Source organism: Onychostruthus taczanowskii, unplaced genomic scaffold (genome assembly GCF_017590055.1).
Source record: "Onychostruthus taczanowskii isolate IOZ18803 unplaced genomic scaffold, ASM1759005v1 scaffold22, whole genome shotgun sequence".
NCBI classification, from domain to species: domain Eukaryota; kingdom Metazoa; phylum Chordata; class Aves; order Passeriformes; family Passeridae; genus Onychostruthus; species Onychostruthus taczanowskii.
This window is the reverse complement of record NW_024499462.1, coordinates 383,733-410,268: the sequence shown is the minus strand read 5'-3', so window position 1 is coordinate 410,268 and position 26,536 is coordinate 383,733. Positions and strand designations below refer to the sequence as shown.

At 46.8% G+C, this 26,536-nt stretch overlaps 2 protein-coding genes across 6 annotated transcripts in view; one reads left to right on the top strand and one right to left on the bottom strand.

Moving 5' to 3' along the window:
- PLA2G12B (phospholipase A2 group XIIB) overlaps positions 1-21,715 on the top strand; it is a 33,589-nt gene extending 11,874 nt beyond the window's left edge. The window contains exon 5 of the mRNA XM_041404943.1: positions 21,675-21,715. The gene's annotated coding sequence lies outside the window, so the exon portion shown is untranslated. The remainder of the gene's footprint in view (positions 1-21,674) is intronic.
- On the bottom strand, positions 1,420-26,474 carry OIT3 (oncoprotein induced transcript 3). 5 transcript variants are annotated; one of them, XM_041404938.1, is made up of 9 exons: positions 21,331-21,394; positions 17,817-18,191; positions 17,316-17,426; positions 14,359-14,481; positions 12,410-12,532; positions 8,145-8,305; positions 7,211-7,626; positions 3,583-3,682; positions 1,420-2,269 (listed from the first exon to the last, which is right to left on the bottom strand). In XM_041404938.1, exons 1-9 carry the CDS (start codon positions 21,392-21,394, stop codon positions 2,081-2,083), a joined length of 1,662 nt encoding a protein of 553 aa, XP_041260872.1. In that variant the 3' UTR covers positions 1,420-2,080. The 5 variants fall into 5 exon arrangements, with proteins under 5 accessions (XP_041260872.1, XP_041260871.1, XP_041260869.1 ...); XM_041404935.1 differs by lacking the exon at positions 21,331-21,394 and adding an exon at positions 26,337-26,474 and having other exon boundaries at positions 1,619-2,269; XM_041404934.1 differs by lacking the exon at positions 21,331-21,394 and adding an exon at positions 26,334-26,454 and having other exon boundaries at positions 1,619-2,269.
- Between the last annotated feature and the right edge of the window lie 62 nt (positions 26,475-26,536).

The window sequence follows — 26,536 nt, the reverse complement described above, 5'->3', positions numbered from 1 at the left end:
CTTGTGTCATGTTCAATTCTACCCTGCTCCGGACACAAAGACATGGCTTTGCTCATCCTGTGGCTTCCTCTGGACTTTGTGCATTGGCAGGATTGTTTTCAGCTGCAGAGTGGAAAAGCTGCTTCACATGAATTCATCAGGAAGAATGAAATAATGTGCACAATAACTGAAATAAGCCAGGAAAAGAACTTTTCCCTCCACCACTCCCCCCCACATCCCTTCTGTATAAACAAACAAGACCAGTTGATTCTCCAGAAGGCACCAGATAATTAATTTCATTTCCCAGCTCTCGTTTTATCAAAACAAATATATTTAGTGGAGGCTGTCTGAACAAAGAAGTGACAGTGGGAAACTGCCCCTGTGGTCCTAATGCAGATGTGAATCAGCAGAACAGCAATCCTAGGAGAAGCCTTTTTCCTTTCTTTTTCTTTCACATATGGCTGGATAACACATGAAAAGCATCTTTTCATTTATATCTACTTATCATCATAGAAATATTTTTGTTTACTCTAACACACACACACACATGTATTTCCAAGATTGAAAAAGCAGCCGTGAAGCTATTAAAAAAATTATTAAACTCTCAGCCATTAAAAGTTCATTCCTCACTGGAATCTCACTTGCCAAAACAAATAAATCTGTGAAATAGATTGAAATGTTTGAGGTGATTTGTGACTCCCTTCTAAATGGTCCCTTCAAATGGATTCCCCTTCCATTTGAGAGCAGCAGCAAATTTTGGCTTTTGCAGTAATTTGGCTGCTCCAAGCAAAGCAGAACACAGGTGATGAAGGCTAGGGGGCTTCCAGCAGACCTCCAAGCACACAGGACAGAGCTGCACACTGAGGAGCTTCTTGTAGAAAACCTTGGGAACACACTGCAGAGCCACTGCCACCGGTGGAGATGGATCCTTCTCCTCATCCTCCAGCCCTGCCTGTCCCACGGTGTCCTTCACTGCTGGCTGTGCTTCCTCCCTTCCCCACACCCTAATCCTTTAACACACAGCTCAATGAAGCCCAGAGAAGCCTGAGCTGATCACATCCATTATATTTTCTTCAGAAGGAGCTTGATAGCCCAAAAAGATTCCTGACAACCACGATGCCACCACCACCACCAGTAATTGTGTCCCCTGCCACGGCCACTCAGACAACTCTGCCTTGTCTCCTGTCACCAGGCTCACTGGGGACAGCCCTGTCCTGAGACACATCACCAATGATTGCTATAAATAATTAATGTGCATTCCTCTAATCCTCTGCTGGAACCACGGCCTCGCTAACCAGGGCAATGCATCACAACTTCCAGACAAACACTTGGCAGCAGCACGCATGGGAGGGGGTGTTTATAGATGTTTAATGGTGGCTCTCTTACAATCAAGGTGTATAGTAGCACTTAGGAAAGGCATTTTTGGTGGTGGGAGAAGAGGGAGAAGAATAATGATACACTAAATACAGGAGGAAACACTATTAAACTTCATGCAATTATCAAAAGCCCCTAAAAAATCAAATCTCCTTAAATACCTTTTGCTATTTAAAATCCCATTTGAATGTGCCTGTGATAGATCTGAGCTTTAGCTGCCTGTAATGACAATTGCATTGCTCCAAGGAACTTACACATGATGAGATATATTTTATACACGGTTTTATTAACAGTCACCTGAAATCCTCAGCATCACTCACAGAGCTGCACAGCAAACACACTCAGCTATGATACTGTTTGTACTGTCTGATGCAAGAAGGGCTTGGATAACATTTGTTTAGTCAAGGACAAACAGTCCTGGGGCCTGTAGGTGGATGTACGGAAAGGCAAAGTTGGGTAACACTTCCGGCCTGCAAAGAAACAGGGTCCCTTCAGCTAAAGGACTGTTGGGGAGAAATACAGATAAAACCAAACTGCTCTGCAGTCCAGGTCACACTCCAAGGGCTGCCTCATGGGCCCAAAACACTTGACAAATAACCACCACGGAATTAAGGAAATGAGTCCTGAGGTTCAAGCGGGGCTTTAACAAATACCTCTGATTTCTCAAACAACCACAACAGAAGACAGTGATAAGGAAGACCAGGGATGCTGTTCCAGAGGGTGGGTGTCAGTCATCAAAGTCGATCCTGATGGGGCCTCCTGTCAGGAGGTGGTTTGCCACGTGAACAGATTCCTTGTCCTGCTGCTCCTCCCGCTGCTCGGCCGACCTGCGCACGCGTCTCCGGCAGCCCTGGGCGCAGCGCGAGGTCTCGTCCAGCGCCCCGCACACCAGGATGCGGCAGTGCAGGAACACCTCCTGAGGTGGGGACACAGCAGCAGGGTCAGTGCACAGCTCTGGGGACCACTGGCACCGCTGCCAGGGCCAGTGCCACAGCGTGCCCGTGGCACAGGGTCCATGTCCAGCATCGCCGCCCGCAGCCAGAACGGCCGCTCCGTCTGTTTGCTTGTGTGCCCTCTCCAGAGAGCCTGGCTGCGGTCTCGGAGGCAAGAGTGGGGACACAGGGAATAGAAGGTGAGAAATGATCCTCCACATGAAGGGATGAAAATGGCAGGAATCAGCTTGGAAGAGCTCACGTGGACTGGCAGGAGCTGTGTGTCAAGAATCGTGAAGTCTCGCAAGGATTGATGGAGATGTGCAAGAGAATTTCAAGTAAGCTGGGAAAACAAAGCCAGGAAACCAAGGAGAATGCAGGGTGATGAGAGGCTAAGTTGAGGGAAGAGGGAGAATGCAAAGAGCAAGGAGACAGCTGCCTTTTCTCCTTGCACAGCACAGGCAGTGACAGGACTGCTGCTCCCTGCCCTGTGAATGACCAAGAGAGGAAGCACCATCTCTGCAAGCAGCAGCCACAAAGACTTGGAGAGGTTTGAAGCAGAATCCATTGTGCAGGATGGGAGGATGCAGGTTGGAGGCAGCAGGGATGATCAGAAAGCCAAGGAAAATTCCTGAATTTTAGAAGATCACATCTGTTTTAACCCTACTGGAGCTCTCCAGTAGCTGGAGCAGCAGCTTTATAAGTTTTGGAGCAGGCAGTGTTGGCTGAGCATAACAATGACTGGAAGATCCAATTTCCTCTAACACAGAAAGGAAAGCTATTTGCATTAGGAAAATGGCATTATCCTCCCACTGTCTTCTCACTACAGAGCTGCTGCCCCACAGAGACAGCCTGGTTTCACACTGAATTAAGCAGTATGGTGGCCTTCTGTCTGGAGTGCTGGCATCTGTACTCACAAGAGACACAAGGCTGAAGAGATCCCAAACTAAAAACTGTGTTGTTTTAAAGACCGGGCACTGTGACACGTGCCTGGTGACTGAGAACATTTCTCTCACCAAGCAAACAGAGGTCCACCAAGACCACCTTGGAAGCAACAATGATTTTAGCCTGCTGCTGCACTGATGTTCCAAAACTGTCCTTCATATTTCAATTTTAGTTGTTTTTAACAATCTCTCCTGAAGTACCTTTGTCAGGCTCCTGTAAGGTGCAGCTGCTGAACAGGCAGAGCTGCACCTGCCTTGGGTCACCCATTCCATACCCTTTTCCAACTTTGTGCTGAGGTTTCTCAGTTATATCAGAGCTGATGAAATATCTAAGAGTTGAGTTTTGAGCTCACCTTGTTGTCTTTGCCCACAAACTTGAACACAGGAACCTGGAAGTGCTTGGCAAGATGGTCCTTTGACGTGTACTGCTTCACGGAATCATCAGAAACACAGCTGAGGAGAGGAGAGGGATAGGCTTTAATGGCTTTCCCAGAAATGGAAAAAAGAAAGAGAAAAGACATTCCAGCCTACTTAACCAGAGAAAGAAAAGGAGGGATTGGTTCTCTCAGGCTCAGCTACCATTTCTGCTGCTTCCTCTTTGGCCACAGGAGAAAAGTCGGGAATGGTGGGGGAAAACAGCAGCACTGCTAATAGCATCTCCAGACAGGGAACAGCTCAGCAGCACAGGGCTGGCAGGACGTGGCCCAGTCCCCTCAGAGAGGCAAGTCTGTCCTCATTTCACCTCCCTGTGCAACAGCCTGCACTGTTATACACTACAGAATGTGCCCTGCACTTACTGTGTACACATAGATATGCACATAAATTATGCTTAAAATGAAGCAGCCTGCACCCACATTACTAAAATATGACAGATGATGAAAACAACAAAAATCCAGATTTACTTTGCTTTATATCATTTACATTTTTCTTCCTGCTGGATTTGGTCAAACAGCTCAAATTCATTACACTGAAAATTTATAATTTCAGTTTTTCCATCACTAGCAATGCATGATTGTAAGAGAGGTCACACAACTGCAGGAAAATAAGCTGCTTTTATAATAAGCTACATTCTAGGTGCAGTGCATTTATAAACTATTACTGCCTATTTAGAGTTTGACAGACAAAAAGTTATGCTCGCTCAATAATTACTACTGATTATTGCAAAGCCTTGGGTGTCTTGGGAGGTCCTGAAGCTGCTGTGAAATTGCATTGCAATGCAGCTCATCCTTTCTAGCAAGTTAATTTCGAAAATGTGGACTTTGAAAGATATTTAAAAAACCCCAACAATAAAGCAGTGTTGGAAGAGACGAGGTACTGGTGTGGATCAAAGCCTTGCTCTTGCAGCAAGCTTCAGCTCCCATCTTTACACGAGAAATGTGCATGGCATTGTCAGCAATGCTGATGTTTGACATGTTCAGCTGTAAAAGAGCAGTTCTGCCTTCACTGCAGCATTTGGGAGTCTCTTAAGTTGTCAAAATTCCTTTTTAAACAAGGCATCTGTCATAAGGAATGACAGTTAAAGACTTTTCAGAGGTGAGTGGCCAAGCTCTAGGGCCAAGAAGTCAACTCACAGGCATCTTCTCATTTGTGAGCATATAAACTGTGATGATTATTGGACACTGCCTCAAAATGACTCCTAAATCCTAGGCTTTCCAAAGGTTCTCCACGCTGGTGGAAGGAAACCTACTGGTTTGGGGCTAGGGAGAGGGAACGTGGGAGAACACCACAAAGGAGTCAGAGATACGTAGACAAAACCAGCTCAGAAACCTCATGAGTCACAAGGGCAACTCCTTTTGCATTTGTGAGGCCAGACCATATCCCACTCTGCTAGGAAACCCCCAGAGACCCTTCTGCCCACTTTGGAGAGGTGAGAAGAGGCAGGTGTGGAAGGAAAAGGGGTGGGCCTGGTCGGGATATGGGGAAAATCACCCTATCCCTGTGCATAATGCGTTTGGGGAGCAGAGTGGCAGTGCCATGGGAGCTGTGCTCTGATCCTCTTATTCAGGGTTGCAAGGCTGAAAGGAGCAGGCTTGCACAATGAAATAGCCACCTCAGTCCAGCAAACAGGGCAGCCCGAGGCATAAGAAGATGAGCTTTGCAATGGAACTACCTTAACCACCCTGTGCTCTGCTGAGCCACAGCTCCTGACCTCAGCAGTGACATGACCTGGCTCCAGATGCCCCAGAGAGCTCCGGTTTATCAGCTGTGCCATCGGTCACTGCCTTTGTTCCACTTGTTTTCAGAAGGCAGGGAATTAACAGAGAAGAGAGCAGTAGAGGGAATTTTCCAATTCCTCAGTCCAGGGTATATCCCCTCCAATATAAATAGTGTTTCTCTTTGGATTATGCAGTTAACTCTTGCAGGTCTGATCCTACATAAACTGATTAAAAAATCTCATTTTTATTGCCATGGGCTTTTGGGGCTGGATTTTTAGAAGGAAACTGAGTTACTACAGAAGTGTTTGGAGCAGGGACAATTTACTGCTTTCAGATAATTTAATTTTGAATCACTGGGGCCTGCAGTGATGGCTGCAGAGTGGAGCACTTTTCCCTTCAGTGAAGTTTTAATGCCCTCTGCAGGTACCAAGGGACTGCTGGTGCCATAAATCCTCCAACCCGTGCTGGGGTGAATTCAAAAGATGACATTTCCTGCTTCCTCCCTTCTCTATCCAGCTCAGGTTTTGGCTGCTATTTTGAATCCCATCATTATCACTTATGGGGAGAAATTAATGAATGTTTGAGGCCTTGACTCTTGGAAGGGTCCACAGGAACAGCCAAGCCAGGGAGCTGATAAAATCAATTTTTCCATTACAGATCTGCTCATAAAGGCCAGCAATGTTGGGCACAGAAGGACTGCAGCCTAGGATGCAGGGAGAGCAGGCTAATGCTGAATCCTCTGTCATGAGGAAATGGAAACAGTATTTTTGGGTACTTTACATTGCAGGACCCTTTTGCTACAAGACAACCACACCAGACTTTGCCAGCAGCAGCTGTAACAGTGGATGATTAGTCTGGCAGCTGAGGACATGATTGTTGTCATCATTGAATGGTCTGGCAGGCAACATACAGGATTTACACAAGCACAGTCCCTTGACTCTCAGGCTACAACTCTTGGGTATGTCTTAGATATTCCTTTGGCTGGATTTCCCTCCCTAGAGGACAGCAGACTGCCTCACAACTAGGACATTTCCTCAGAGCTCTCTGGTTAAGCAGCTGGATGCAAACACGCTGCAGCAATGCTGTAGCATGGCACAGTCATTTCAGCACCCAAAGAAGTGTCTGAAAAGAGGGATCATCTCAGGAGCCACAGCTGAGCCCACAGCAAGGCTCCCCAAAACTCTGGTGCAAAAACCACTACAACAGCAAACCTACAGATCTGCACAAAAACTATTTTTAGCATATCCTGGAATGATCACCAACCCCAAATACCTCAAAAAATTACAGCCAAACGGAAAGACCCTGAGTTTATTGCACTGACAGGCATCAGGGAGAGTAAAGCAAGGGATTCTCCTGCAGCTCCTACCAGGACTAGCAATGGGCTCTTTTGGCTCGTGCTGTAATAAGGCCATTATGAGAAAATCAAGAAACTTGCTCCAGCTGCTGCAGCAGCTGCCTGGCAGCAGCACATGGCCATGGGAGTTCTGCACATTGGCTTGGCACTCTGTGGCTGGCAGAGAGAGGGTGTCAGGAAAGAGAATCTTTTCTGCAGGAGCCAACTCAATTATCCACAAGGCTAGTGACAGGGAAATACATCCTGCAAAGGCTGCACTCAGAGGAACTTCTGTCACTGCCTCCCACTGTTTCTCCCAATTACTTTTGATGGGAGAGGTGGTTTCAGCTTGATGGCTGCTGGTGATTGCTATGACCAGGACAGACAGGCTGCTGTGGAGAGCGGGACAGCGTTTCCTGCATCACACAGACAACTCAGCCTCACTGCCAATTCCCTCTAAATTGCCAGCAAGAGAGGGAACAGTGAACTCACCCGTCTTGAATCAGGTAGTACTTCAGGATCTCATCAATTTTGGAGGTGGGAGTGGCAAAGCAGCTCTCCACCAGTGTCTCCAGTCCACTAACGTGCACCAAGGGCTCAATCCCAAAGTACAGGGAGTCCCGAAGCTTGAGGGTGGGAAGATCACCCCTGTAGGGCTCATCAAAGTCTTTGTCCTTGAAGATCTCCAGGGTGAAGGGGAAGACGCCCTGGTTGCGGCTCATGATTTCCAAGGGAGAGTTCTTGAGGTTGGGCACGTAGCCCTCGGAGATGGTGTAGCGGCGCGGGAACTCGCAGGTCACCGGGATCAGCAGCTTGCTGGTGCGCACAATGATGTCCCCGTTGCTCCCCGGCGTCTGCTTGGGCAAGCCAGTCACCAGGTTGGTGGCAATGATTTTGTCATTGATTACCTGCAGCAAAGAAAGGGGAGATCATTGAGAAAGACCTCTCTGGGCTGACACTGAAGAGTGGCCACTGAAGGCCCAGCTTGTGAATTTACACCCCACAGCCAGAACGATGCTGCTCATCCTCACAGACCTCACAACTAAGGACCTCGGTCTGCTGGCAATGCACCGCACTTCTGCTACCCCTCTGCTAAGGTGAGCCATTGACCAGTTGCCAGTTTAACCTTTGAAACATTATCAGGAGACCAGAATCTGTCTTAGCAGGAGGATGAAGAGCGAGGGCACTTGTTCCTTCTACCCTCATGAAGCAGGAGGTGAGCAGAAAGCAGCACCCATGCTGTCGGACACACAGTGCTGGAGGGGGGATGGAACAAGCTCTCTGACTGTGGAATGCCAGCCCAGCTCTACTCTGAGGACAGCTGCATGGCAACACAGGAAAGGGCTCTGAGGGTGTAGCTAAATCAGCTTTGTTCCCCAAGTAAGGCACAGCCAAATCCCAGAGACTGGGCACTGGGTATACATACATCTACAACGGTTCCACAGGACTTCAGGGAGAAATGGATGTTGACATGAGTGCCGTTGGACACGCCTTTGCACGAAGTGTTGATGAGGGAAAGGTCCAGGCCTCCAACCAGGTCCTTTGGGATGTTCACCTCAATAGAGCTGGACTTGCACAGCACTGGAACTGCAAGAGAAGTCCCCAGAATAACAGTCTGTGCTACAACCATACCAGTGAGCTGGAGAAGGGCTATACCAGATATAACTGGGGGAATAAAAGGGGAATCATAGACAGCATTTATGATTATCATCCTACCACAGCAACCTAACCACCCATCTTGCATTCCCACCTACACAACACAAACCAGGCCTGTCACTGCCCCAAATTCTCCAGCCACAGCAATGCCTCAGAAAACAATGAAGACAATCATTGCACTTGCAGCAGAAACTTAGCTGTGCTTTCCAGCTTTACTTAGCACTCAGCACAGATTTTGTTGGTATCTCTTGCACTGTGATGTCCTGGGAAGAGCCTTTGCCAGATATGGGTATCAAATTCACAATGCCCCAGGCAAAACCATTTTTTAAGACCCTTAATCAGATTTTACATCAAACCCAGAACACGCTGAAACAAGGCAGAGTAATTCCATATAGATACCGAGCTAAAATGGATGGACCTCAAAATGCCATAATAATATTTTTATAAGCAATAAACCCAGCTCTGACAAACAAACCAAATTAGCTCACTCATTCCACCTCCTTCCAACCTTTAAATTTTAATACAGGCCTCCGTGTGAATTTTTTAAATTAAAATTTCATTACATAAGAAGCAGGAGAAAACAGACCTTGGACAAAACAGAAAAGGAAAGAAGAGAGAATAATCTTCAATAAAAAAGTAGTTGCTGTACATATATTCCTTGGGATTATTCAGTTCAGTTGGAGACAGGACAAACATACTGGTGGCATATATTCTGGTTTCAGCCAGAAAAAAAACCAAACCTTTTGCAGGATTTACATTTATTATATTTTAAAACTCCACGACAAAACCTTTTTGCAAATATACCAGTTTCCTGAGATTTTTGCCAAAATTAATTGCAGCCCCAGTCCTTGACATTCCTGTGACCTGCCTTCCCTTAATTTCAATCATTAATTATATAATTTAAGATTATGGATATTTGAAATAAGACACACTGCTAAAACAGGCATTTCAACTCCCTTTAAAAATTTCCCTGTCCCAGCAACAGTCTCTGAGTACCTTCAGGGAGGATTTTTGATTAAAAGTTGGTAATTTCAAAGTGATATGCTAAAATGTATGCAGAGTGCCCAAAGCAATATGTTCCCATAATGACACTGCTGGGTTAGAACAGAAGCTTAAAGAACTAAAAATTACCTTAACCTTCCCTGCACTGGCAGCAGAAGGCAAGTGGGAATAACTGAGCATGTCAAATGGCACAGCTCAGGAGCAGACAAAGGGACTTGGAGAACACAGCATAATGCAGACAGAGGAACATCCTTTGGAGAAATGATTGGCTCCATCTGGGTTTAAGGACTCGCTGTTCTAGCACTCCTTGAAAAATAAGAAAATGTACTGCTTTTATAAAGGTGACATTCAGGGCAAGAGATTTGGATCCCAACTGCAATTCTCCGAAGTTCAGGACTGATTTAGTTCAGGATCTCTCTGTTTCTACATGTCTTTGACTGGCACAAAGTGGGAGAAAGAAAAGATTCCATTTTCCCTGTGCTTCAGAGCTGCAGGAGCTGTGTGACCTCCATCACCTGGACAAAGAAACAAGGGCAGGAAACCTCTTGACTCAAGCCAGCTCGTGGCTATTTGAGAAAACACCCAGTGTGTGCCAGTCAAACATTTTAGTTCTTCACCTCATACTTCTCAGAGCACCTGTGAGAGATGGGAAAGCCTCCTTATTTCCACTTTAAGCTCTGTTTTATGCTTCTGAGCATCTGCCCCTGGGAGGAAGCTTCTGTGGCGAGTCCAACACTCATTTCTCTGTTTGCCGTTGTTACTGGCACCATATTCCAGCCTCTGGCCCCTTCCTTGGCCTTTCCAAGTGCTGCTGCTTGGAGCAGAGGCTACCTCCCTGCACAGACTGTTCAGCAGAACAGGCTCTCTGCTGCTGGGGAGCCCTGACCCACTCCTACAACATAAACCTTGCTTACCTGCACAAAAATTCGGGCAGGGGATGGGGGAGAAGAGCATTTCATCCCTACTCTTCAGGAAGAGGTGGGGTACTAGGATGGGCTACAAAATTCTAGGATGATCTGCAAAATTCCAAATATTTTGCTGGCCGGTATCTTTATGGAAAAATTGCAGCCTGTAGACTGTGATTTCTGTGGAAGATTATTAATGTTTGTTCTGAATGTGGAGACAGTGCAGAGGAGGGTAGAGAGGCTGCAGATCCAATTGCTTCAGGCTACTGTGCCTACCCTGCACTGTTAATTGAACCAATATAAACCTGATTAGGTGTCACAAAAAAATTGTGTGGTACAGTTCCATATCTGCTCAGAATTGCAGGCCACAGCATGGGGACATAAATTGATGAATGCAAAAGAACAGGCAATTTCACTTTATGAGATGCTGTATCCTGAGCCCCTGCCTGGCTCCCAGCAGTGCTGCTGCTCTCATTAGCAGCCTCACCAGCAGCAGAAACCCTGGCTGGGAAATCCAGGACTTCCAGCCCTGCTGGGGCTGCCTCAGGGGCCCAGGACTGAAAAACATCACTCTGTTCTGGGCTGGATCCATCAATCAGACCTTCAATCAGTGAGTGTGATCACAGCTCTTGGAAACCCCCACCTCCACCTCCCCACCAGCACTGCTGGATCCCAAGTGGGCAATGCTCACCCCTAGGAGCACTGCATTTCTAAAAAGCTTAAAAAGCAGAAATTCCATCAAGCAGAACCATTCCAACTTCCTCTCTGAGGCATACCTGCCCTTTTGGCCACCATGAAGCCCAAATCTGTTCCTCCCACTGATGTCTGGGCAGTCTGTGGCACATCAGACTGCAGGAGGTTCTCTGAGCACACCAGAGACTGCTGGTAGCCTGGATGTATTTGCAAAAGAAATCTTTGCAAAAAACCAGGGAGCTTGTTTATTCCAGGTGCATGCCATAGGCACAAGTGACTCAGCATGAAGGACTCCCTGTGGAAAGTTCAGATGGAAGGTTCTCCAAGGATAACGCTGTCCTGGCCTCTACACAGCAGAAGCAACAGTCAATTTTTGGATGCTATCCTGGGCACTTTTCCAAGGGGCAGCAGGAGCTAATATCAAAGCTAGTGCCCTGCTTCAAGGCACAGGAATGCTTACTGGAATGGCATACTTGGAAAAAAACATGCCTCTCTCTTTAACCCTGTTCTTGGAAGGGACTGGACCGCTTTAGCTGAGAGTTTGAAGTTTGGAGCATGGAAAATGTCAGCTCTAACAGCATTAATTTGTCAGGGGTGTGCACAGAGCATTATAATGGGAGATGTTTGTGGGAAATAGCAGAGGTAAGAAGATTTCCAGAAAGCTGTAAAAGAAGGCCTAAGAAACAGAAAGAACAGAGAACCAGCTGCAGCTGCAAAGTCTGAAAATAAAGAAAGTTACAATGGTATAGCAAGCAAGGACATTAAACTACAGCTTGAGTTTTAGGCTTGGCTAAGAGAGACCTTAAAACTGCAGGAAAATATGCTAAGCAAGGTAGTAGAAGGTTTTAAGCTTAATAATGATTTATTGTGCATTGCTAATAGAAAGAAGACAAGCAAGCATTGTGTGAAGCAGGTGTACAGGTCCTTTTAGTAACTGGCTAGAACAATTGTCTGTAAGCTTTAGCAATATGCTGTTGGCTAGAAAGTTTTTAAAATGTTCTGTAACAAAGAAATCTTTGGCTGCTTCTGGCTGCATGTGAGCTTTTGCTATCTTCCTATTGTCTCAACCACGTAGTGAGGCTGATGCTGCAATAAAAGCTCAAGGATTGTACCCCAGCAGAGCTGTTCTGTTCATGAAAACAAACTCCAAACACAATGTTGAGCAGCATTAGTCATAAGGGGACACTGCCCTACAATTAACATGATACAAGATTCACTCAAGCTGGGCCCTGTGGCTGTTCTCCTGCCTGGAGAGAAGAGCAACATCTTCAAGCTCTCACCTTTGGATAGTCTGTCATTGGTAAAAAAGCTCTATTAACCCAACTGGAATGGACAGACTAAGAGAAGACAGCAAAAACAAGAAGAAAAGTTTCTTCAGACATTCTCTCGGGGGACAGAGGCTGACAGGGAGATTTCGTTACCCTTTTTGACTTACCCTGGCAAGTGTGGTTGTCTTCTGACAGCACAAGTCCCCTGGGACATTCACACTGGTAGGTGCCTTCCACTTCAATGCAGGTATGGCTGCAGCCTCCATTGTTATTGTGACAGCCTTCAATTTCTGGGGAAGAAAGGAAAATCAGCACATCCCACAGGCCCCACAGACCCCTGACCAAACAACAGTCTGAACAATACAACTCAAAGGCAACAGTTTGTCTCCCAGAAAATGAGATGTAAACCCCTTTTTTAATTGTACTTTAGCATCATGATTTTTTTTCTTTCAAATAACCTTAACTGCTTGATTTTTTTAACCCTTTGGGATGAATATGCTAGATGAGTACTACTGTTCCCAGTAAAACAACAGAAATGAGATAAGCAAATCATAAATATAAAATATTTCTCCCCGAGCCTGCCATCAGAAATCACTGTGTGGCTTTCACTGAAATGTAAATAGAAATCCCACACTCAATCCCACACAATGCATGGAAAATAACAGCCCAAACACCCCATGTGAGTCAAAGCAATGGGTAAAGCATCATAATATAAATTTTGAGATACTTTAAATCCTACTCAGCCTCACCAACTGATGTGATCAAGCTAAATCTCTCGCATTTTTTCTTTTTAGCAACAAACTGTGAGGTGGCTCTCACCTCACATCCCATCCTCTACCAGTTCACAAAGCTGAGGATACATCTTCAGAAATAAAACTCACTAACAAGATTGTAAAAATCCCCAGCAGCAGTGTTAAACTCGTGAAAGGCACCATCCTTCGTACAGAAGGGAAATTAAATGATATATCAAAGGCCCTAAAAGCCACCTTGGGGAATGGCAGAAACAAATGAGTTTCCAAACAGACTATTCCAGCCCTGTCAGAAGAGTGCAGCACTAGGGAATAAAAATTGCACAGCTCATTTATGTGATGCCCCAGCAGCTCAGAGCTGGATGTGGCAGGGACAAAGCCCACAGACCATTTTTGGCCCCACACAACTTGACAAGTAACTTAAGGAGCACTCTGCACAGCAGCATTTCCCAGGAAAGTGTCACTGCCTGGATGAGTTATGTACCAGCAGAGCTCAGAAAGCACATTTAGCTCTTTTGGGTAGCTGAAAAGTGAGGCACATCTGTAGTTGTTTTCCTTGTCTGAGGCCCCACAGTGTCTGTGAACAGCACACAGCAGCTATGCTGTGAGGGGGCACAGTGCTTTTCCACAGCTCACCACAGAAAACATCAGGCACACATCAATTTCTGCTGGGTTTGCCTATTTCTGCTTAGGGATGTTTTTATATTGTTAGTGACAACACATCAGGCCCACAATTTGGTCTTTAAGCTACCAGTCTAAATTTATCAAGGGTTTTCAACACGGCTGTGCCACCACTGTGAAGGAACTGTGGCAGCTGCACAGAGCAGCAGAGCCCACAGACACCAAAGATCAAAATGCTGCCCTAATCCCAAATCTGACCTCTGTCTGCAGAATGGCACCCCCTCTCCTCAATCTCTATCCTGGGAGGCTAAAGTGATCCTCATGCTCCAGTCTAATGTCATGATATTACCCCATACCTAATGCGAGCTGCCAAAATCCAGTGCAGCTAAATCTGCCCCCACAAAACTCTACTACACAAATCTCCAGAGATTCAAATCTCCAGATATCAAATCCCAACAGCTGCAGCAACAAGTTCTGCCTGGATAACCAATCTTCCAGATCCACTGCTGCCTTTCCCCACGGAGATAAACAGAAGCAAATCCTAACAGAAGTGAACAAGGCACTGAGAACAACAAGGAGATTTCTCTCCGCTTGCTTAGAAGGATATTTTAATATCAACCCCTCTGGCAAGCACAGAGGTGATATCAGTGACATTTAATCCCAGGTGCAAGGAGCCAAGAGAGAGCCAGTGCTGCAATGGAATGATTTATAGAGCTTGCAGCAGGCTGTGGTAGCTGAAGCCTCACCTTCACAGGTTTTGCCATCGCTTCCCAGCGTGCGCCCGACCCCGCACTCGCAGCGGAAGGAATTCTTCAGGTTAACACAGAACTCACTGCAGCCCCCGTTGTTCTGCTCACACTCATTTTCATCTGAAAAAAAACCCAGCTCTGGAATGGAATGAATAATCCCACTACAAGTAGTAACACTGACAGTAGCTTTTGAATCTCTTTGTAAAGCTCTGAAAACTCCTCCTAATGTTTTTTAAAGGCTAAAGTGGCTCTGTGTCTGTCTGCCCTTCTTTTTACTTTGAAAGGTACTTTGTTCTCTGAGATTCTAATTTCTCAACCTGATTTAATCTCTGTGTGCAAAAAGCAAATCAAACAGAGAGAAAGGAACAGACATTGCTCTTGCTGAGCCACAGAATGAATGATTTCTCTTAGGCAGGCCAGGATGCTGAAGTTATCAATTAAGGTTCACATGGGGTTTCATCAAAACAGCTTAGAAGCTGGCATTTATTAGGTGTCAGAAGCTTAAAACTTAGAAAAAAAAGTATCATTTTAACAGACAGGTCAGAGATGAGCTCTCTCATGTATCTGTGGTCCCACACACACACAGAACCCACAGCTGGCAGCTGCTGATGGTGTCTCCTTCCACAAGCAATGTGAATTGAGTATTTTTAGCCAAAGGCTTGGCTGGTACCTTGCTTTGGGAGGCAGGAAGCATGTCCAGGAGACCCCCACAGACACTCTGCTTTTCACACATGTGACAGGCTCCACACTTTCCCTTCTAAAAATAAATCTAAAGTGTTTAAGAGTGCTTAAGAATAGAAAGTGAAGAGGGAAAGGGCTACTGCCAAAGGCATGGAGATGTTGTTAGAAGGGCCTAGAGATTGTCTTGGTCAAAGGCTGAGCCCAGAAATTCCCCTGACTGGTCCTTCCAAGTTCTACAGCACACACAGATCTCTGTCCCTGCTCTTCCCCACTGGTGACAAGCAGCACTTCTGGGATGCAGGCTGGTTCTCTTGAGACTGGATTGGGACAGTGCTGGGCTGATGTTTACCATGGCTCAGTGGGACATAGATCCAGGCATTGAAGAAGTCAAAGGCAATGCACCAAGTTGGTGAATGCGTGACAGGAAGTCTAAGACCTTATTTAACCCACAAATGGAAATGTCACTCAGGATCAGCTGCTCTGCTCTGGGATTTAAAGCATCTAATGTACTGAGGAGAAGCACAGGGAGGTGCACAGAGCTGCTCACCCTTCACAGAATGGTCTGGGTTGGAAGGGAACTTAAAGCTCACCTTCTTCCATTCCCTGCCACTATCCCAGGTTGCTCCCAGCCCTGTCCAACCTGGCCTTGGACACTTCCATGGAGGGGCCAGCCACAGCTGCTCTGCTGCATTATTGCAGCAGCTTCAGTCCCCCTCTTTGGGGGAGCTGGGAAAGGAAGCACATTCTCTGTTTAGGAAAGACAAACAGGGATTTATTTGGTTTCTCCATAAGGAGGGCACAGTTGCTCTCGGAGATGTGATTGCACAATTACTCAGCACAACAGAAAGTTATTAGAAAGATCATGGAGAGAGCCTCACAAGAGAGGCTGCAGGTAGGTGAACCAGTGTGAGCATTCCAGCTGAGGTGCTGTGCCACCTGGGAATCTCAAGGAGAAGCAGCAGCGCAGAAATCCTGCTCATGGGGGAAGGAAAGCAGCTGCAGCACACACAGACAGGCTCAGGACTCCTGTGTGCCTCCCCGCTGCAGGAAATCCTTTCCTCTGAGCCTGCCACACATTCACTGAGTGCTAGTGCTTGTCAAGGGCACTTCTGTGACTGGAAGGCTTGCACAGAAGCAGCCAATAAATGCTTTTAATTATCTGAGAGAGCTCAGTCAGCCACTTGGCTGCAGACAAGTGGAACTGCTTAAGCAAAAGCCTTCCCCAGAATCATTGGGAGTAAGTGTCTGCAGCAGGACCAGGCTGCTCCTTCCACACACTGGAATGGCTGTGGGGCCTGCCCTGATGCTCACAGACATGAGGTGTGTGGAGAAGGAAACCACCCACGCCTGCTTTGTCAGGTGTAGCCCCTGTGGAGCAGACTGACCTGCCACACAACCTCCTGGACCAACTCTGCCTTCAGCTTCACCAACAAATCAAGTGACAGATGAGATTCCTCCTCCCCCAAACACCCTTTCCTCCCTCCTCTCCCTATCCCTCAGTGTGGCTCTGCAGCTCCCCAACAGCCACCCCTTCCCAGCCCCACGATTTGTCCTATCATTTTCCTGACCTCTCAGTCCAGGTGCTCTCTCCCAGCACCACACACACAACCACAGCCACTTTCTCTCCTCAGAGCTGCATGGGGATTCCCCCACAAATCTCCAAAGCCCACATTCCCCAGTCTGCTCTCACCTCCCTCCTGGCCATGCTGGTCTCTGCCACCAAGTGCCAGCTCCCTGAATATGCCCTTGTCATGCTGCCTAAAACCACTGCAGCTGTGGTGAGACTTACAGTTCTTTGGGTCTCCTCAAGGCCCAGGCCCTGGACAATGTCCCAAAAGGGCAGGAAGTATGATGGAGTTTAGTGTGCAGCCCCACAGCAGCCAGCAAAACTTTTTTTGGAGGAGAGATATTCAACAGAATGTGTGAGAGGAAATCTCTAACGCCAGCACTTCCTGAGTGCCACAGTGATACCACAGAATCCTGCACCATGATCTCGCAAAGAGACTCTGCTACTGCAGCTGAACCATGCAGAAAGCAAATCCAGCCTCACAAACATGGAGCTCCAGGGGCACCAGAATGGATGCAGTCATGGGATGTCATATCTTGGAACCATTTACAGAATCATAGTCCTGGTTCTAGGCAGCAAAGGGGAAAACTGCTCTCAGGATATGTCATTTTTTATAGTGCTTTGTAAGGCAAGGGATTGAGATGTGAGCAACAAAACAAAGGGAAGAAAAGCATCAGCAAGTGGCACAGCTTATTTCCACCCTTACCAAGGCATGTCTGGCCATCAGGTCCGAGTGTCGTACCCGGGGAACACGTGCAGTCACCGGTGTCCAGGCAGGAGTCCTGGCAATCCACCACATCACAGATGTCATAAAAATCTAGGGCATGACAAGAACAAGGTCAGCACAAAGGCCTGAGCATGCAAGGAAAGCACAGAATATGTCCCTTCAGCTTCCCACCCTGTGCGCAGCCCCTCAGTTACAGACCTGGCCCACGCTGAAAAAGCTGACCTGCTGAAGCTGCTGAGAAACAATCAAGTTTAATTACTGCTAGGCAGAGATGCAAATTTTGACTTCGGTAGTGCGCCAAGACAAGCCACAGGGCCCACAGGGAGCATTAAATCACTGAGGCCAGGTGAGCTGTGGAAAAATCCTGCTAGAGGAACAAAGCAGGTGAAACCGCCTCGCTGATCCTCCAGGGGCAGGCCACCACCTGGAGAAGCCAGGCAGCCTCCTGGGGACCAAGGAGGGCTCAGAGAGGTGACTTACGCCCGCAGTAGGCGTGGAAGCAGACGCTGGGCTTGCTGAGGTGGTACACGTAGTACCCCCCCGGGCAGGCCTTGACCTCGATGCTGGTGTTCCAGAGGCAGCAGTTGCCGCTGAAGCTGGCGCAGGCCTGGCGCCGCACGATGCCGTCGGCCGGGCGCGGGTGGCTGCCGTTCATCCAGACGGGAGCGTGGGTGCCGCAGTGGTTCTCGGGGATGCAGAAGGTGGGCATGGCGTCGCCGGCCATGCCCGTGAAGCGGTACCACTCGCCGTCGATGCCGCTGTCGCACGTGGGCCGCCCGTGCGAGCCGTTGATGCGGTGCTCCGTGTTCCTCCAGGGCTCGTTCAGGCTGATGTAGGCGGAGCAGGGGTCCAGGGCTGGGACACACAGAGAGAGCAGCTGGTAGATACCAAACCGAGTTGTTGATGGATAATTACAAAAGGGTTTGTGGTTTTTTTTTCTCCCTGGCTTACAGAACCGTTGTGATCTGTTCTCAGCACTGGGGAGAAAAGGTGATACCTGCAAACTCACTGCCTTGTGGAAAACCTTGACAGCTTGCCTTAAAGGTCTTGGAGGAACAAGTAAATTAACAGAGCTCTTAAAACATTATGCAACAGTCTGACTTGCTGTTTAGCTGACAGGGAAAAAAACAAGATACAAGCAAATCTGAGGTCTAGGTAATGATTTTGCCATAGGAAATACGGTCTCGGATCTAGCCTAGGACAACAAGCCTTTGTTCAAGTAGTAATTGAGCACTTGCAAGCCCCTCCTGAAGTCACTGGTAACTCTCCCAGCTTGGAGAAATTTACCAGAAAATTGGTAAATCTCCCAGCCTTGGAACAAAGAACTATATCTCAAACAGGTTATACAGCCTCTTTTAAACCCACCCAACTACAGCCAATGTCAGTCCTCACAGCTGAGCTGCCAAACCTTTTTAATCATTATCTTAAAATCTAGAGGGGATGAAGGTCTGGATTGGGACCTTCTGGGGAGCAACACATTAAACCAAACCCTCTACACAGCTCAGCAAGCTCACAAACCCTCCTGTTCTGCACAGGAGATCAGCTGCTTGTGAGTGAAGTGAAGTGAGTGTTCGTGGGGGCAAGACATGAACACATGGACTTCCTGGCAGTGCTCAAGGAGTGTGTCCCTTTCCAGAGGCCTTTCTGAACCTTCTGCAAATAATTAAAATATGAGAGCACCAGAGGGAGAACATAAATGAAGAACTTAAGTGTTCATTAAATTTTCAATCTACTCCTAATTAACCCTCATTTGGCAGCTTCCTCACTGGAAGTCCAGAGGTTCCACTTCGCCTTAAATTTAATACCTGATTAAGCACAACTTAGCCATGACAAGCAATTCCCTATTAAGCAAAAGGAATGCTAATACTGCACCGAGTAAGGAAAATTGATTACCATTTCCTAAAATTAGGCTAATAAAACCAATCACTCTGACAAAATGAATCTTGGACTGGAACAGCCTCAACTTTCCACAGCACATTTCTTTTAAAGTTCTAAAGCTGTGCTGTTTTGACAATAGTGTGATGGAGTTTGGGTGAGGGAGGAATACTATGCTCTTTCTACTAGAAACACAAATCATCCTGGCTCATTATTTTGATTTGTTTCACTGACTTTAAAGTGGGAGCTACAAGTGCTTCAGAGAACAGACTTCAAGTCACTCTTATTTAGCTGTGTCTTCTGTAAATATCTGTCCCACAGATGTGCTACCTGGAAGAAATATCTCACAAATACAACACCTCTCATGCCTCCCTCAGCCACAGATACATTTTGCTTGGTCTCAAATCCAGCATAAAAGGCAGGAGCAGCTGCCAGGGTCAGGAGTGCTGCAGAGCTGGCACAGGGAGCGTGGATCTGGGTTATGGAGGAATCTCCAGTGGCACGATTCAAAGACATGCAGAGGAGCTGGTTCACTGTCACCACAACCAGCCTGGTTCTCCTGAGCAGCAGAGAGGGGAATGCAGCAGGGAATCTCTGATGGGATTCACCAGGCATCCCCTCCTGAGCTCTCCTTTTCACCTGCCTCTGCTTGCCTGCCCTTTCCCACAGACAGCAGCAGCAGTACTGTAAACTCCATCCTCCAAAAGCTGGCTTGACTTCTCCCAAAAGGGAAAAGTAAAACAGAGCTTCCTCTGGGCTTCCCTCAGTGTCATTCCCTTGGTTTCCACAAGAGGATTTGGTGTGGCCTTAGGGTGAGTCACCGAGTGAGATGAGAAGGTTTTCGTGTTGTTAAAAGCCAAATGAGGTGAAGCAGAAATGCCCTGTCAGCTTCCCAGCTGGGCAGCACTAAAAATACCTACACTCTCATTAGCTTCCATGTAATTATGAAATATCCTTTGTAGACAGACTCTGGGAATGCTCAGCTAGGGAGATTACGTTGTCTCCTAAATATCCAGGAGATAATTTAAAGGCAAAATTTATTGAGATGAACATGCAGCAGCTCAGAGGGAGCTGGAAGAAGGCACATCAGGGGAATTGAGGTAGCATTCCTTCACATCTTTCATTCCCCTGAGAGCTTCTGGCAGGAATGAGGGGAAGCAAACAAGCAGAAAAAGCAGACAGTGCTCTTTGGAACACTGCACAACCTCACAGACACCTCTGGACTGCCAGTGCTGCCCCACACCAGCCTCCCTGTAAACACCAAGCAGTCTTTGGCAGCACAGCTTTTTTCATTTTAATTAATTAAACTGAGTTTTTGAGAAAAAATATCCACAAAAATAGAGGAGCGACTGACTGATCAGCCTCTCCCCTCTTCTCCACAAACCACAAGCTTGGGGATTTGCACAAAATGAATATATCCACAAAAATAGAGGAGCGACTGATCAGCCTCTCCCCTCTTCTCCCCAAACCACAAGCTTGGGGATTTGCACAAAATGAATAACTGTCTCCAGCTCACTCCTTTTCATTTTTCTTGACTCAATTCTTTTCCTCCTCAATGCTTCTTTCGTGGCCGGAGCAATTGAGGCTGACAAGCATTAGCTACAAAGCAAAGCTTTTCCATTTGTAAGCTTGATGCTGTCATTAGTTCTCTGACTGGCATGGTAGCAGCTAGACTGGGTGACAAATCAGGTGACAAATCAGGCTCCAGCAAGCACTGGGGAGTGCCCCATCCTGCAGAGATTAATCCTGGGTGCATTGTATAACTGCAGGTCTCTGATCCAGCACAAGTGAGCAATAAAGGGAGCAGCACTACATTGTTGCACTAAATTCAGTTGAGATTTGTCAAGGAAGCAGGTGAAAGGTAGCATAATGTCTACTCAAAGAGTCTGTCCTCCAAAGGGAGAGGAAAATCCCACAGTGTCTTGGCAATAGAGGTTCTTCCCAGTATGGAAGACTTCACACTGTAACAGAAGGATCTTTCCAACTGGAAGGAATTTCACATCACCTTCAAACAAAAGGGACATTTCTCCCACCTCCCAGTCTTTCACCTAAGAATACCAAGGCTCAGCATGAACCTTAGAGATGGCAAACAGAAACAAGGCAATGCCTCTTTACTCACCCATCGAAGACACTGGCTGGAGCTGAACGACAAAGTAAATACAGAAAAACAAGTACTGGAACATCCCACTGAGCCAAGGAAGAGCCACCACTCAAGGGACAGAGGCTTCAAAGTCCTTGTACAGGCTGTGCCTCTTGCAGCCTCCCTCTCAGTGGAGCTTCTGACTCCAGGCTTCCAGAAGAGCAAGTTTATCAGAGGAAGAAGCTGAAGGGACATAGCTACAGCTCCAGCCTTGACCTCCCCAGAGCAGCTCTGCCCCTTACTGACAGCAGGGATATACTCACTGATCAATCTTGTTTTTTGGACTTGACCTGCTATTGTTTTCTGCCCTGACTGCCCTGCAGTGACACCTCCAGTATCTTATCCAGAGAAGAATTCTAACCAGGGACACCCGGACATCCCGAAGGGATGGAAAAGAAGAACAGATGGGTGCTTGTTATCTGTGCTCCTTCCACAAGTCACACTCCATGGCTCCCTCCAGGCAGAAAACACCAGCTAAGGAGCCTTAACTGCAGGAAATAGTGGCCAAAGGAGCAGCACTGATCCTTCCGAGCACAGATTGCAGAGGAGTGCCTGGAGCAGAGCTACAATGGGAACATCAGTCAAAGTGAAAGACTGGTGTCCCACAGGGAAATGAGCTGTTCCTAGGCTACACAGAGGCCCTTGCCACTCCTGGTCACACAACCTGACCACTGCAGCAAGATTATCAAGCAAGGCAAGTAAAGACTTTTCTGCAGAGCTCTTACAATCTCTTGTCTTGAAAAAATAAACCAATCCCAACGTTATGAAGTTAGTTTTGATGTATCTAAGAACCTCTCCTGACTAGCTCAAACCAAACTGGGCTGAGTTGCAGGGGACAGTCACAAGCTCTAGATGCAGCATGCTGAAATGTGTTCTTAACTACAGCAAACCCAGAAAGGGTTCTCCCCTCTCACCCCACCCCAAGAGCTCTCCATCAGCAATGAGTGCAGCTGAGCCTACAGTAATCACACAATCAGGCAAATGTAGGAATTTCTCCATTCCCTTCATTCCCTTGGCATCCTGCATTTCTGCAGCAGGCTGGCCTAAGAAATAACACCAACTTCAAATCCCAGCAGGAAAAAGTGGCTCCATTATTTACATGATGAATTTGAACAAGACAGGGAGTTGGGTGCTTGTCTGTCTTACAGGGACTGTACGTTACAGAAAATTCTCAATGGCCTCTCTCTGTTGGGGTGTGCTCCTGGGAGTGAAATACCATGTGCAGCTCTACTCCACTCCAGCCAGGAGGATTTTTTCAGTGGTGAATGACTCTAGGGAACAAAAAATCTCCAAATAAATTACTGTTATTGCTTCCATAAGGAAAAAAAATTCCTGTGGCTCTATTGTGCTGACAGCTGTGCAGTACCAGAAAGGTTTTTCCAACAACAGGAAAAGAGAAGAGATTCACTACACAAAGCTATCAAGGCAGATAACCCTCAAGAGGTGACTATGTGAATTCCCAGAAGAGAAACTAAAATTGAACAGAGAATAACACAGCAAGCCACTGGAATTTCTATTTTGCCACTTTCATTGAGAGGCTGGTTCATACTTATGATGCCAGGTAAATAAAACTGACAAGCCTGAATGGAATGCTCTGTTTGTGTCACAGGTGTGTGCAGCTCCCTGAACCATCCTTCACCAGCTGCTTCTGTTTTGTAGCTGCTAGATGAGCCTGTTATAACAAGGTTTTGACAGGTACGTGGAAGTGACTGACAGCTGACAATTAACACAGAGAAATGAACTGCAACATGGCAAATTGGAGTCCCAAAGGTGGCACCTACAGGCCCTATCAAGTTCTCAAAAGTGGATTAAAGCAGGAGATGCCCCAGCATTCCCAGAGAAGACACCACCCCAAGTCACCATAACATCTAATTGAAGGAAGTGGTCTCAAGCTGGAGAAGACAGTCTGCTACCTGTAAACAATTCTGGGAAGAAGCATCAGAGGCAATTCTTCTATCAGCAGCTTCTCTTTGAAAGTTAATTTGGGTGATATTCATAGCTCCAATTCCCCCACAAACAACCTATGCCTCAGGGAGCTGTAACAGTTAGTCCTGAGAGAAGAAATGGAGGGAAAAACCCCAAATCAAAAACCTCCCTGCAAGGAGATGCTCTGGGAGAGACACAATTCCAACAGGGCATTCTGTAGCACCGGCACTCTCCAGCAAATGTGTTGTTCCTAACCTCCACATTTGCACACCATAGACTGATGCACCCAACATCCCAAAAAGAACCAGCTTCAAGTTTTCAATCAAGCTTCAATCTTTTAAAAGAAGTCACCAGCACTGTTTAAAAGATAAGAAGGAAGGTAAAATGAAAATAGAGGGCAGGGATTTTATTTTGGTACCTGAGAGGGATTTTCTAAACCTGCTACAAAGCCTGTGCATATCTGTTCTTAACAAGAAAAATGGTCATTTTGCATGTGGCAACCACCCTTCTTGTGGAAGTGAGATCTCTGCAGGGCTTTACCATCCTCACACAAGGAACTCACATTCTTCAAAGCATTGTCTGGGCTGGAAAGCCTTGTACAGTTTGTAATGGACTCATGACTAAAAATGCTTAGGCATTTGCTGCAGTGGTCTTGGCTTTGTCAGAGCCACCTCTCAGGACACAGCAATGCCTGGGAGGTGTGTGAAGCACAGCTCTGGGTGCAGGAACCTACAACCTGCTTAGAAGGAGCAGGAGGAAGAGCTAATCAGCACTTCCTGCTGCAGGGAGGGAGGAGAGCCTGGCACACAGGACAGGCTCCCTTGTCTGGGATTGACTGGAGGATGCAGGTTCACAATAAGCCCTGACAGGCAGCTGAGATGGATTGCACTGAAGTCAAGGACTTGGAGATAGGCCTTGTTGCTGTAAACAACTTGTTCCAGGACTCAGAGCCAGTGGGAAGGGCTGTGGAGATCAGGGAGGGAGCACAAGTGAAATGTGAGCAAACTCCACACAAGTACAAGACTGAGAACCCATTAAGATCACTCCTAGTTACGAGTAGCTGTTATTTCCTTTCCCTTAGTGGAGCACTGTGATGCAGAACTTGGTGTTTGAGAATTTTTCCACAGGTCCTACAAACCCAGCATATTTTCCGTGCTCCTCCATTTTCAGATGGAGGAATTAGGGCATAGACAGCACATCAACAACTGCAAAACTAGTCAGGGGCAGAAAGAGAAGTAGAAATCATCTTTTAAGAGCCCTCAGAGCCACAGGAGCACAGCCTATGAGCAGTTCTCCCCTGCTTCAGGGCTTAGGTACACTGCAAGTCTGATTTTCATTAGTGGATTTTACTTTTCATCCCTTTAAATGCCAGAAAAGAAAATTAGCCGGATTGTTTTTTTTTAATAGGAATAATTAGCATCTCTTGGGATAGGTAGAAGAATACTTAAGCTATAAAAATCTCCTTCCTCTGTGAAAATTAAGCCATACAATGGAGCACAGAGGACAGAAGCTTGCTTTTATAACTCCACAGACACAAGAAGCCCAGGAGATATCAAAGAAATCGGTCCACTGGCTCAAAGACAGGGCAGCTTGGGCAGCTTCACATGGCTGGCTCAGTGCCATGGTCTGACAGCCAACAGCAGCTTCAGAGCATCATGCAAACCCTCTTAAAGCCAACATGGAAGCATAAGAACTTGCAGCAAGATGATCATCATTGCTGCCTGCCATGCAGGAAGGGTTACAGGGGAAAGAAAAAGGGTTTCTTCTTTGCTCTTCAGGAAAGAGTAGCCAAGAACAGCTTCCCTGGAGGGGCCTGCAAGGCAGAGCCTCATGGGTGTGGCAAAGGGAACTTAATGCTGTTCTCCAGGAAACTTTCAACTGGTTATATGTTAAAACCCTAGATACAAAGAGTTTTGGGCTTTCTATACTAAAAAACACAGACCCTCAAGAGAACACTACATTTAACCTAAAGCTGTAAAAAACCCCTTCCATACATTTATTTGAAAGCTCCCTCACAGAAGAGGTTAATCAAAAGAATGGCAAAATCAGTAGAAAAAGCAGCACCTGAGCACTGCAATGCTCCCTGCTGCTTCTCCCTCACCAGGGCTGAGGAATGCAGTGGCACATTAAAATTCAGGCAGCACTGCCTGCTCTGCAAGTGCTGCCAGGGGGACAGGACCTTATCACCTGCCTGGCTCCCAAAGGGGAAATAGTTGCTGCAAGAGTGTGTGCTGATGTTGAGATACAACAGCGTGGATCAGGAGAGCAAACAAACCCTGCCCTTCCCTTCAGTGTTTGCATTCCAAGGCACTGAGACTGGAGTGGGAGGCTTGTGGATTTCAGGGCACAAGTGTAGTCACTCTCCTTTTGTAACCCACACCATCTCTAGAACAACATTAATTCATGTGCAGGAACAGTTTTGTAACAGCACTTTCTTGTTTTCAAAACAGAGATGGTGGTGCTAAGATATCACAAAGTCTCCTGCTCTCCTGGATGCCAAAATGGACAAATTCTTATGCAACTGAGCCAAACAATTTACCTAAGGGTGGCAGCAGCTCACCTGGGGACAGCAGCACACTAAGGGCTGCCTGGAGGAAGGAGGCCCGTCAGCAGAGATTAAAGGCACGTGACAACAAACAGCTTCCAGCCCTTCCCCTCCAGCTTTGAAAAACACAAGAGTTGGCTTTTTCAAAAACTAGCTAATCATGGATGGTAATTTTTGTAAGCAGTCCATGGGCACAATGGAAACCTGCACCAAATATCTCATCCTAATAATCCAGAAAGTCAGGACAAAGCACACTCTGCTGATTCCCAAAGGAAATGAACAAATCACATGTCACCACGACAAATCATTCAAGGGCCCAGACAGAAAGGAACTGAAGCCTGACAACTCCAGTTTTTCTCCAAAACAACACTTGAGTGCAATATAGAAATACACTGACACCACAGGTACCTCTTTTGGCTGCTGGGCATTACTGCCCATATATATTCTTATCCTGCTACTATGCTGGCCAAACAAAGGAAGATCTTTGCTAGACTAAGTATCTCTATCTCACCACCTCAACTGCTCCTGAGATCCCTGTGTTAGGCAGCCAGGCCTGGCAGCCACATCTCCATCCAGGCTTCTTCAGGAAAGTTATTATCTGCATCACCACAGCATCAGTGAGGTGAGGTCAGTCAAGAAGACACAACCTAAACAAAAAGAAATGGAGGAAACTCAGGAGAGAGCTGCCACACAGGGAATATTCTCTTCTCAGCT